The sequence below is a fragment of the Prunus mume genome, linkage group LG5 (genome assembly GCF_029339155.1).
Source record: "Prunus mume cultivar Tortuosa linkage group LG5, ASM2933915v1, whole genome shotgun sequence".
Lineage (NCBI taxonomy): Eukaryota > Viridiplantae > Streptophyta > Magnoliopsida > Rosales > Rosaceae > Prunus > Prunus mume.
Window position 1 is genome coordinate 1,636,276 of NC_142702.1, and position 13,635 is coordinate 1,649,910.

At 38.5% G+C, this 13,635-nt stretch overlaps 1 protein-coding gene and 1 pseudogene across 1 annotated transcript; both read left to right on the plus strand.

Moving 5' to 3' along the window:
- Positions 1–4,555: 4,555 nt before the first annotated feature.
- LOC103330578 (AAA-ATPase At4g30250 pseudogene) lies at positions 4,556–6,748 on the plus strand (annotated as a pseudogene).
- A 560-nt stretch (positions 6,749–7,308) lies between these two features.
- Positions 7,309–8,110, plus strand: LOC103330579 (Calcium-binding EF-hand family protein). The gene has a single exon (XM_008233177.3). The coding sequence runs from the start codon at positions 7,463–7,465 to the stop codon at positions 7,880–7,882; it is 420 nt and encodes a 139-aa protein (XP_008231399.2). The 5' UTR covers positions 7,309–7,462; the 3' UTR covers positions 7,883–8,110.
- The last annotated feature ends 5,525 nt before the right edge of the window (positions 8,111–13,635 follow it).

Genomic DNA, 13,635 nt, shown 5'->3' on the forward strand with positions numbered 1-13,635 from the left:
AATAGGTCGGGGAGACAGTGTAAAATTTTGGGAGGATAATTGGGTTACTGATGGCCCTTTAATGTAGCTGGCTGGAGTTCTCACCATCCCCGATAGCAATTGTCCTGTTTCAAGTTTCTCTAAGAATGGCTGGTGGGACATTGACAAGTTGAGAGGTGTTCTTTGTGAAGATCTTGTTCAACAGGTCATTAGTGTTCCTGTGGGGTTTTTAGGCTCTTTACCTGATACTCAGATATGGAAGGGTAGTACTAATGGGGACTTTTCCGTTAAATCTGCTTATAGTTTATTCTTTGGAGGTTGTTCTACCCCTGACTCCTGCTGGAAGTCCTTGTGGAGTTTAAATGTTCCTCCTAAGTTGCAATATTTTATGTGGCTGGCTTCTTAAGGCAAAATCTTATCAAATGATCAGCGTGTTCGAAGGCAGTTGGCGTCTGACCCTTCATGTGGCTTTTGTTCTTGGCCTACTGAAACTGTCCTTCACATTCTCCGTGATTGTGAGCGTGCTCGATCTACGTGGAATGCTATTCTCCCTGCCTGTGCTCGTCATTTTTTCCATTTAGATGCTCAGCCTTGGATGAAGGTCAATATGCTCTCTAGAGAGAAATGGAATGGTGATGTTCCTTGGAGTACTGTTTTTGTGTTTACTTGTTGGCATCTATGGTGTTGGAGAAATAAGCATGTTTTTCAGAATGAGGATACAATCCTTTTTAGTCCAAGGCAAGTTATTTGTGGGGCTGCTCAGGAGTGGATCAAGTCAACGTATAATCTCACCTGTCAGGGTAAATAAAGTTCAAATTCATGTTGCCTGGGAGCTTCTGGGCCGGACAGTTTAATTGAATGTGGATGGTTCAAGGAGAAGCGTTACTGGTTGCATTGGTGCTGGGGGAGTCATTCGTGACCCTTTTGGTGGCTGGGTAAGTGGTTTTGCTATTAATCTAGGAAAAGGTCAAGTTCTTGAGGCTGAGATATGGGGTCTCTTCTTTGGTTTGAAGTTAGCAATTGAGAAAGGCATCAGTAGTCTCATTATTGAGATGGACTCAGCTATTGCAGTCAATCTCTGTCAGATTTCTTCCATGCTTTCTTTGCACCCTTTAGCTACTTTGGTTAGGAACTGTGACCTTATGCAGAGTTCCCAGGTGTGCTCTTCACATGTTTTTGTGAGAAGAATATTGTTGCTGACCAGTTAGCGAATTGGAGTTATCAAGTGGATCTTGGGCTATGCGTGTTTGAGCAGGCTCCTAGTTGGTTAAGTGATTATCTTGTTGATGATCTGCTTGGAATTGTTCATTCTAGATTGGTCTGTTTAGACCAGGTTGTGTAGTCTGTTCCTTGGGGCTTTGCCCCCTTTCTTAATCAAAAAAAAAAAAGAGCAGCAAACGTGGTAGGAAGGATATGATGGCAAATTGATGGTTTAGGGCTAGCAATATATTTTTTTTAGGAACAAAACTTCAGGGTTTTCATTAATTATGTTTAAGTTTTTTCATTTTCTGCATAAAGTAAATAAATAAAATAATAGTCCAAGTTGAAAATTATTAATTAAATATGTATGACATGGCATATGCCACATTATTTGGGACCCAAATTTGGTGTCCATAGCATTATCGTTAATCGTAACACATAACTGTTATTGCATAACAAATACTACTAATTTTAGAAACAATTTACTGTTATTACACAATGGAGGCTGTGACTCCAAATACAGTCCGACTCACTTCTCCTCCACCAACCAAGTCCACTCATTTTCCTCCAATATGCTAAGTAACTACGATTGTCTATATTGAAAAAGAACTATCTGATAATAGGGGAGGGCATGGTTCGATTTGGGCCAGTTTTTGCCTCAAATTGGAACCAAACAGTACTTTTATTTGGTTCCGTTTGGTCCGGTTTTAATAAAAAAAATTATTAAACTGTCCGATTTGGGTTGAATTAGTTTCGGTCCGATTCTGGTCTAGTTTGGTTTTAAACCGGATTATTAATTATTATTATTTTATACAAATTTTAACTTCTTTTTTTTTTTTGGCTTGAAAATTAACAAATTATCCTATTTCATACAAAAAGAAATATTGGGCTAGAAAATAAAGATGTTTTGAAATTGAGCTTGGGTAAATATTAGTTATGAGATTAAAAATATAGTATTGGATATAAATAAATATTAAAATTATATATATTTTTTAATTTGGCCAATCCGGTTTAGCTCGGTTTAGTTTGTTGGGGTATAAAACTAGAACGAGAACCAGTTAGAACCGGTTCTGTTCGGTTTTTTGAATTGGGTTTGACTTTTTAGTCAACATAGTTTTTTTTCCCTTTTTTTGGGTCCGGTTTGGTTCGGTTGATAGGTTCTTCGGTTCCGATGCCCACCCCTAGCTAATAATATTGATTCATATGCAATAATAAAATATTTTAATTCTCTCAAAGATCATAAGGCACAACTTCGATAGATAAAATTTCAATTATGTTTTCGAACATATTTTCATGTTGATAATATGTGTTTTTTGGTTGCATTTAATATGTATTTGTTTTATATTAAAACTTATTAAAAATTAGTCAATGAAACTAGTGTGGTTATATGATTTACTTTATACTTTTATTTATAGAAAAACTATGTACACTGTAAATATAAATAAATAAATAATTCATTAATAACTTTATCTAGCCCACTTGTTGAAAAATTTAGTTCTGCCTAGGAGTAGCAATTTCTAACACGACTCGATACATGACTCGAAAAAAAAAAAAAAAAAAAGGCACATCAACCCTCGCAATTAAATTTTCATTTCATTTTCAGATCAACCCGTCATGACCCGTTTAATAAACATGAGGATTTCAGGTTAATTCACTAGCTCGCTAAAATACCTATGTAACTCGTCAATCTGCTAAAATACTTGTGTAATCCGCCAAACCAAACCACTAACCCGTTTCTTTATTTATTCTTATTTTTTTTATGTCTTTTAATTGCTACCATTTAGCATGTGAACCCGATAAGAAACTCACATTTATTAAACTAATCGAATTTGAATTCAACATTCTTAACATGTATATCATCCTAATACGACACTAGGCTTTTAATTCACGTGGGTGCTCAACATAACTGCATGGTTGAACCAAAGGCACTCCCTTTTTTTTTCTTTTTTTTTCAATGAAACTAAAGGCACTCTTTCGCTTTGACATTCTGGTGGAGCTTTGGAGCGTATTTGATTTTGGCTTTATTTTGTTTTTTTATTTTATCTTTTGTCTTCTGGATAAGGATATTTCGGCTTTATTCTTGATTCTAGCAAGGCTGATCAACACTCTAACCTTACCCACCTTCTGGTGTGTGGGTATTTATGTCAACCCAACACCTCTTTAATTTCTTTTTCTCTTTTCACTTTCCCTTTTTTCTTTCCTTTATCTAATTTCAAAAGGCACGCCAAAATGCATACGAGACCGCCAAGCACCGCTAGATCAAAATCCGATGGTGCTCAAGGCCTCACTTTTTCTTAAAAAGAATTTACAAATTAATTTTTTGAAAAAAGAAGAGCAAATGGACTTTATATAAAAGTAACCTGTAAAGAGGAGAATTGCTAGTGCCCAAGAAAAAAAAGAATATTACCATCACTTTCCTATACCTACCCTCCTCCCCGGAGCAAAAGAAAGACATATATAACAAATTGGATGAACTGCTTCAACTTTGAGGCATCATTGGCTATATATGTATAATGCATGCATGAAAGGTCCATCTAATTTTCATTCAGCTTTTAATGGTTTATCGTGCAGCAGAAAAAGATCATATATGCTCTCTTTTGTTGGTGGTATGGAAAGATATATGCTCTTTGGCCTTTGCGGTGGTGCTCAATTCATCCTAGTTCATTCTAAACTTCATTTAATTATCAAAGGACCCAATATTAATATGCTAATGCTATGATTATTATCAGATCATATGGTACATCTTGTATACGTGTGATAATATGAGTGGATGACAATACTTATGTTCCCTCTTTTTATGAAATACAAATATCCACTTATATTATAATACATGTACAAGATGTACCACTTGACCGTACTACCGTAGTATTCTATAATCACTCGTATCATTTATGGACATAATTTACTAATGAGTAGAGGTGAGCTTAATTAATCATCAGAATAATTATTCTTAATTTCTTAATTTTTGTTTGAGAGGAAGCATAAACATTATTCTTAGAACATTCTCTGACCTGGGAAGAACTCAAATTTCGTAAAAGAAGGAAACATGCAAAAGCAAAAGACGTCCGCCAGGCATGTCGGTATGTCTCTAACTGGACCAGCTGATTAATTTGGAAGAAGAGCATTTCCTTTAACTAATCCTGCTGGCTTATGAAGGAATATTGAGGATGTAAAAGAGTATAAACAAATAAATAAAGCTAAGGCTTTAACAGCTGAGAGAGTGAGGGGTAGAATATGAAAGACTCTTGGGAATGGGGACAGAGAAAAGCAAAAGAAGATCAGTCGGCTTCATGCATCATCTTTATTACTCATCTTTTGCTTTGCTGCTGCTGCCGCTTTTTCAGCCACTTCTAAATTAACACTCTCTCTTTATACTTACCTCGCCCAAATGTTCCTTCCTTGCTTAATTTGTCTTTACCTCCCTCACCATATATATATATAATGCTTTTTGATGCATGAATGGCAAGTCTTCAAACTGGATCTCGCACGTACTAGCTAGTACTAGTAGACTAGTGGACAGAGACAATATCATAATTGATTAGAATCTGAGACTGAGAGTGATTATATATGTCATCTGCAAAACAAGCAAGACAAGGGAACAGTATATAGAGAGCGAAAGAGTGTGTGAGAGAGATAACGATTATGGAGATGTTGTCACAGTTGTGGTCTTTGCTAGGACTGCTGACAGTCCTCCAGAATGTGCTGCCTTCCCAGCTCCTGTCCCTCCTCCATTCCTTGTACCAGTCTCTCCAAGACATGCTCTGCCCCTACTCCTATTTCGACGTCCCAGAATTCAACGGCTATTGCGGCGTCCACCTCAACGATCTCTACCGTCACGTCAATCTCTACCTCAACTCCCTCGTCAACGTTAACGTTAATGTCACCGCCACCAACCCCTCCTCATCCTCATTCAATGCACGCCTCACCCTCTCCCGCTCCAACTCCTCCAACCGCATCTCTTTCACCGTAGCACCCAACCACTCCGTCAGCGACTCCTTCGGCGGCCACATCCTCTCCTGGACCCATCACGTCGACACCGTCCAAGACTCCCTCGACGAGAAGCGCTCCTTTGTCCTCAAGCTCCCCAAGCGCCACCGCCACGCCCTTCTCCACCCCTACCTCCACCACCTCACTACCCGTGCCGAGGAATTCGAGCGTGTCTCGCGCGAGAGGAGGCTCTTCACCAACAACGGCCACGCCTCCTACGACTCCGGCTGGGTCTCTGTCCCCTTCCGCCACCCCTCCACCTTCGACACCCTCGCTCTTGAGCCCCAACTCAAGAGTCAGCTAACCGGAGACCTCAAGGCGTTTGCCAACGGCAAAGACTTCTACCATAGGGTGGGACGTGCCTGGAAGCGGGGTTACTTTCTGTACGGCCCTCCGGGGTCTGGCAAGTCCAGCCTTATCGCTGCCATGGCTAACTACCTCTGCTACGACGTTTACGACCTCGAGCTCACCAAGGTTTCCGACAACTCCGAGCTAAGAGCTCTGCTCATACAGACCACCAACCGCTCCATCGTAGTCATAGAAGACATAGACTGCTCCCTCGATCTGACGGCGGACAGGCAGCAGCTCAGGCTGTCCATGAATACCAAGAGTACTAGATCAAAGGCTAGAGTAAGATCGCGGCAGCAGAAGCAGGAGGACGAGGATTGCGATGAGCAAAACGCGGGGCGAGTGACGCTGTCGGGGCTGCTCAACTTCACGGACGGGCTGTGGTCGTGTTGCGGAGAGGAGCGGATCATAATCTTCACCACCAACCACAGGGACAATGTGGATCCGGCGCTTCTCCGCTGTGGCCGCATGGACGTCCACGTCAACCTCGGCAACTGCGGACCCCACGCCTTCCGGGCAATGGCGAAGAACTATCTGGGATTGGACTCGCACCCGCTGTTCGAGGCGGTGGACCGGTGCGTGAGATCGGGTGGGGCCCTCACGCCGGCCCAGGTGGGGAGATTCTGCTCAGGAACCGTGGGGATGCCGACGTGGCAATGAAGGATGTGGTGTCGGCGATGCAGGCGAGAATTAATTTGGATGGCGGTGGTGGGGGCGGCCAAGATCAGTTAGCGGAGTTATACTCATCATGCGATGATCAGACGGTGATGATGAGGGCAACGTCTTCTCCGGAGAGCGTGCTGGTGGGTGTGGGTGGTGGGTCACCAGAGAATTGGGTTTCATCATCGCCGCCGGGGAGTGGGAGGAAGAAGAAGGCCGCCGAAGGGGATCAATGCCAGAGGATGAAGATGAAGTTCTTAGTGAGGTTGAGGTCTTTGACCAAGTCTGACTCCGGAAGAAGGGGGGTCTGTCTGACCTGTCCTAATTCCTAGCTCCTTGGTAAATTAATGGAGAAATTTTGGGTGTCTTAATGAATTATTTTTATTTATTTTGGAATTAATAGAATTAGTTTGGTTAATTAGTGATGTTACTAATTCATAGGTAGGTAGGAGGATCTAATCATGTGTGTTTGGGTGTATGTTGTAGTTGAGGTACTCTTTCTAACTAGCAACTTTTAATAATTTTCAATTTAATTGGTTTCCGAAGCTCAGAAATCAGCCGTTTTGTTTTACAAGTGAGCACTGCGCCGCTATTAGTTAAACTTTACCAACCATACCATTTTTGCAGTTATTTTGCTATCAGTCAAACTAGAAAAATATGTATGAAACGGGAATAATGTGCGTTTGTTATCTTGATCAATCAAGTTATGCCAAGTAAAAAAATTATCACGCATATCATAAATGTTTAATATTCCTTGGAAGACATTCATCGCTCTTTCTGTAATTCTTTTATAATATTTGTTTGAAATAATAGATGAATTGAAGTTAGAAATCCTACGTATAAATATATATATATTGCGTCATCATCAAATTGTGGCAGTTGCCTCTCCCAGACACCGCTTCATCTAGAACTAGCGAAGCATACACATTATTATTAATTTAATTAAACCGATCGAATTAGAATATATTTTATTTACATTTACTTGTTTTTATTTATTTATTCTTTTAATAATAAATTTTATGGCATATAACATTGGATAAGAATATCAGAATAGGATACCGACAAAATCCAATCCAATCCATGCTTTTATGTGCACTCATTGCACGTGCCAAGCTGCAAGTCACCTCTTGATGTTCTCCTTCATCAGCCTCAACAACATAAATAAACAAACACCACCACCAACCAACAGTCAATCTTCAGACAGATAGGGAGAGGTGGTTCATTCAGTCTGTGAAATTAGTATTGTTGTTGAAGCTCTAGATAGTGGAATTAATTAAGTAAAAGGACGATGGGCGTGGTGATAATCGACGGAACTACAGTGAGGGAGTTCGTGAAAGAGGAGGCGCAGTTCAAGAAGAGCGTAGACGAGCAGTTTGTGGCTCTGGACCTCAACAGCGATGGCGTTCTGTCGCGGGCGGAGCTACGCAAAGCGTTCGAGTCGCTGAGGCTGATTGAGGCCCACTTCGGCATCGACGTGGCCACCCCACCGGATCAGCTGACTCAGCTCTACGACTCCATATTCGACAAGTTCGACACCGACCAGAGCGGGACGGTGGATCTCGAGGAGTTCAGGGAGGAGATGAAGAAGATTATGCTGGCCATCGCCGACGGGCTCGGCTCATCCCCTATTCAGATGGTTCTTGAGGACGACGACCAAAACTTTCTCAAGAAGGCTGCCGATCTGGAGGCTTCCAAGACCTCCTTCTGAATCTGAATCACTCTCACTTTCCTCCTCCTCCGCTAGCTAGCTAGCTTCTAGTTTGTTTCTGCAGACCATGTGTTGTTATCTTGTGCTCTTTTTCTTTTTCTTTTTCTTTTATATAACTGCAAAAAACAGCCTTGAGTATGATGAGTTGAGCCTGTCTTTATGTTATATCAAGTATATATATGGATGTAATATATTGTCATCCATAAATAGAATTCAGTCTCTCCTCCATTTTCTCCTCTACAATGTCCTCTGCTCTGTATCTTGATTAGGTGTATCAGTTAGTTGTTGGATCAAATTGCGCTAGATCAAATTGATTATAACTTAATTCAACAATTTCAATTAAGAAATAAGATCTCACCCCTCATTATAGAATGACTCATGCTTATGCTAGAGTCTGAGAAAATCCATGCTTTAGGTTTGGATTGGACTTCATGTTTGCTTGTGGCATTTAATTGGCTATGGGATGGGCCTTTGGCCTATTTGTGTTGCCTTGTTGGGCTTGTTGTTTTGAGTTTACTTTTTTTTTTTTTTCTTTTTTAATTTTAAATAAGCGATATTCTACTTTAATTTAATCTAAATTATAAGAAGGGGGATCTGAACTCGGGTGCAGAATGAGGAGCACATGCGCTCTAGCTAACTTAACTAAGTCCATGTTTTGAGTTTTTTGTGTAATTGATGTAGTGTATTTTTTTCGTTTAATAGATTTTCTTTCTGACCAAAAATTACTATTAGCTTATCTAGATTCATGTTTAAACGTGGACTAACGAGATTGTTTACTTACCTCTCACGCATCATGTAATATTCAACTCGCCTAACTTGATAGAGTAATTAGAAGTTAATTACTTTAGTTATTTGTATTTGTATTGGTCTTTGTGGCTGACAGTCTTTAGGTCTGAATTATTAATGCAATCTAGTGCATTTCTCTATAAAATAAAATAAAATAAAATACATTGCATCAAAAGTCGGAGAATTTTTTTGAAGAATACCCTGCTCCTTGGTGAGAAACGAAATGTCATGTAGGGTTGTTGGTCCAAATTTGTTGATAACGTCAAATCGACAGATGAGGGCATAAGGGTAATATGTAGGGTTAGACAACTTCATGAGTTGAAGGGCGCATCCGGGGTCCAAGAGCGAGTCTTGTAGTGTGAGCTTTAGGTGTCAATATAATGCCATTTTGGTGCTTTGTCAACATGATGTAAGCGTCTCTCAGTTGTCTAATTTGCTTCATCAACACTAATATAGTTTTAAAACTATATTTTCTATTTTTATAAAATTCAAAACTTTGCTAAAAATACATTCGAGTTCCCAAAAATTCCCTGAAAAATTCTACAAACTTGTTTTACCTCTACTATTTTTCTATCACACCATCTTCTCCAAATGACCTTTCTAAATATTTTTTTTATAACAATTCCAATAAATAAAAATAACCTCCAAATAATTCAACATAATTTTTACTGGCACAAAGGAAAATAGGGGGAAATGAAACCCACCATCTCTTTTTGGGAAGCTCATATGAGGTCCTCGTTTTGAGGACCCGTGAGAGACAAATTTATTGTAGTCGTTGGATTCATCCAATGGGTTGAATCTTAAAAAATAAAAACACTCAAAAACTTGGTCCCAGTTATTAAAAATTAATTAAACTTTCTTTCTTACTCTCTCTGAGTTCACTATCCTCTTTCTTTCATTTTCCTACTCTCTCTGTTTCCTTTTTTTTTTTTTTTTGGTTGCATTTATGCCTTCTCTCTTGTTGGAAAATTTAGAGAACTCGAATAACAAGAGATAGAAAGCTATGTTGAACTGAAGTGAATTTTCATTTACTGAAACACAGCTTAAATAACACAGACAAAGCAACTAACTCATATAATAAAGGAACGACTAAACATCCCACTACTACCAATACTAACAAACTTCTCCCACAACTAGAAAAACCCTATTGAATAGGTAAAACCTAACTGATTTCCTAAAACATAGGAACCAACAATTATTGAATAACAAATAACATAAATAATTTCTAACACTCTCCCTTATTCAGTTTAGAAAGAGTCTCCAAGTAACTTTGTTGCTGCTGCTTCACCATTAAGGACGATCCTTCCTAGAACACACTCCTAACAATTTCCTCACATTCTCAAACACGGGTAACTTGAGAGGCTTGGTCATAATGTCTGCAATGTGATCTTCACTCTTGCAATAATTCAAGTCAATGATTCAATCTTTGCAAAGATCACACAAAAAATGAAATCTCACATGGATATGCTTAGTTCTTCCATGTAGAACAAGATTCTTCCCAACTTTAATTGCTAAACTAACAATTGGTTGCTTCTTTGAAGACCATGACACTGCTCATGTCCCCATCCTAAACACATAGCCTGATGTACTTTTACTGTCATCTAGAACACCTGCTTAATCCCTATCAATGTAACCCAACAAATTACAACTCTTCCATTTCTTGTAATAAAACAACATATTCCTTAGTCCCATGTAAATATTTGAATATCCTTTTTGCAGCCATAAGGTGAGACTTCGATTGGACTTTCCATATACCGACTAATAAGACTTACAACATGCATTATGTTAGGTCTAGTTGATGTAAGATACATAAGGCTGCCAAGAATTTGCTTGAAAAATGTACCATTAACTTTCTTTCCTCTAGGATTCTTAGTTAGCTTCCATCCCAGCTCAGTTGGAGTACCAACAGAGCTGCAATTCTTGCTTGTAGCCTTCTGCAACTTTGTATGCTTTGTACTTATCAACTTCTCCATTTTCATTGAACTTTGTTTTGTAGACCCACTTGACACCAATGGACTTTTGTGTTCCTCTCACATACACCATTTTGTGAGCTATGTTTGAATGCCATTGATATCACAAAAGTCAACAAACTATTGAGAGGTGAACTCTCCACCACGATCTGTTTGAAGCACTTTAATAAATTTGCCCACATCATGCTCAACAAGAGCTTTGAAGCTTTTGAATGTTGAAAATGCTTCTGATTTTTCTTGCAAGAAATATACCCACATCTTTAAGCTATAGTCATCAATAAATGTTATGAAATACCTTTTTTTCCCATTTGATGCAGGATTTATAAGTCTATGTGGGAATGAACCCGCTCTAAAGGTTGCTGAGCTCTCCAAAGCTTTTCCTTTTGGAAAGGACTCACGGAGAGTCAATTTCTGGGAGACTAGTCACCATAATCTTCTTATCAACGTCTTCAAACCATTGAAATTAAGATGAACATATCGAAAATGCCAAAGCCACATCATATATTCAACCTTGATAATAAGGCAAGTTTGAACATATATATATTTGGATTGACGAAGGAAACAATCAATTCTTTGTCATCTTCACTTGAGCAATCATTCCTCTTCTCAGATCACTGATCTCACAAGTGCCTTTTTTGATGGTGATCACATAGCCCTTCTCTTGCAGTTGGCCAATGCTAAGAAAATTGGTTTTTAAGGCAAGAGCATAATACACATTATAAATCGTTTGAAGGAAGTTATCCTTCACTTTGATTTGGATATCACTCTTCCCATCACTGAAATCATAGAATCATCACCAAAATTCATAGTAGTATGAAAGGATTCATATAAATGATGAAAATCAGACTTACTCCCACATATGCGATTGCCACATCCTGAGTCAATATACCACCAATTGGAATGGGATTCCTCCTTTGTATCGCAAGCAATAAGAAGAATTTCTTCATCTCTTTGTTCAAATTTTGATGTCTCACCCCTTTCTTTAGACATGTTAGTGTAGCATTCAAACCGATAGTGACAGTACCTACCACACCTATAGCACTCAATCTGTGATTTGTCGAGTTTTGACTCATGATGTCTTTTTTGTTTGTATTGACCTTTGCCTTTACCTCTAGAATCAGATTTTCCTCTGCTGTCGGAATCATGATTTCCTCTGCCGCCAGAATCATGAGGACCTCTCCCTCTTCCTCTTACTCAACCTCCTACCTTGACCATGACTGGAGCCTTTCCATGATGATGATTCATTGCTAGTGGAGCTTTTAAAGCTATCTCCTATATTGTAATATTTTGACTTTTAAGTTTCTGCTCATGCACCAACAGTAAACTATGCAATTCATCAATTGACATTGTTTCAATGTCGTTTACTTCATCAATTGCACAAACAACATAGTTAAACTTTGGCGACATTGAATGCATAATTGTTTTCAATGATTGTGAAATCATCCATCTTGTCACCATGAAGTTGCATCTTACTTGCAATTGCCATCGTCTTTGAGAAGTATTCATCAATAGAATCTTCTCGTTTCATGTGAAGAGTTTCAAAATCTCTCCAAAGTGCTTAAAGCTGTACACACTTCACCTTGGTAGAACCTTGATTATTTTTCTTCATAGACTCCCATATCTGCTTAGGGTGTCCTTCTAGAGAATAGTGTCCAAAATGGATCGATCAATCGCCCAGAACCCATAATTTTTCACTTTGAGGTCCTTGAAGTTATGTTCATCAAGCCTCTTCTGTTGCCTTGAAGTTATGTTCACCAAGCCTTTTTTGTTGCATTTCCATCAACAATGCTCCCTCTATTGGTTCTACAATTCCAGTTTCAATAAGACTCCAATACTCCTTGGATCTCATAAAATTCTCCATTAACATGCTCCAATGGTCATAATGACCATCGAAACGAAGTATGGCTGGCTGCACGTAGTTCTCTTGAAACTTGTCGGATGCCATCAATCCTTGCTGCTGCAAGTCAAGAAAGCTGCTCTTTTTGGAGAATTTAAGTCAGGCCCAATGGGGGCTCTGATACCAGATGTTGAAAAATTTAGAGAACTCAAATAATAAGAGATAGAAAGCTATGTTGAACTGAAGTGAATTTTCATTGACTGAAACACAACTTAAATAACACATACAAAGCAACTGACTCATATAATAAAAGAACAACTAAATATCCCACTACTACTAATACTAATAGACTTCTCCCACAACTAGTACACACCTATTGAATAGGTAAAACCCAGCTGATTTCCTAAAACATAGGAAACAACAATATTGAATTACAAATAACAAAAATAATTTCTAACATCTCTCTTTCCTTTTTTTTTCTTCCTATTTATTTCCTTATCTCCTTTCTTTGTTTTTTCCTGGATTTTTCTCTTCTCTCTCTTTTTTTTTTTTTTCTTCTTCTTCTTTCTGTGCTCCAATTTTCTTAGTAGTACATGGCCTTTGAGTTACAAGAGAAGGCCTCTGAATTCCGATCAACTCCATTGGCAGGAACTCCAAGCTGCTGCTCTCTTTGTCAATATCCCAAGTATTTCGGTCATTCTGCTTATAGCATAGAGAAAGAATAAGGAAAAATAAAAATAAAAGCGGAACCAGAGAGAGAGAAGGGATAAATGCACTTTCCTTCCCATGGGAAACCAAGGCCAACATTAAATGCATTTTTTATGACCAATTTATCCCTATTATCATATAGATTACAATGTTATCCAACAACATAGATTGTTGGTATTTTTTTTCTTCATATATCTAACACGGTATAATTGGAAAACTTTATTTCTACACAATTAAAACATGAGAAATGAAATAAAGTGGTATTTTCTTGTTACTTTCTTTGCTTTACCAAATATGACAAAACACAAAGGGCTTGTAGCTCAAGTGTTTAACATCATATACCCTTGCAAATAAGCATTCTCATCCCTTAAGAAAATACATGAAAAATTATTTCCCATCAAATCATATTTGTGAATCAAACATAGCCTAGATGATGGCTAATAACAATTCTC

What these genes read in the sequence shown, in the direction of transcription:
- LOC103330579 (XM_008233177.3), top strand. Translation starts at nt 7,463, where the DNA reads ATGGGCGTGGTGATAATCGACGGAACTACAGTGAGGGAGTTCGTGAAA.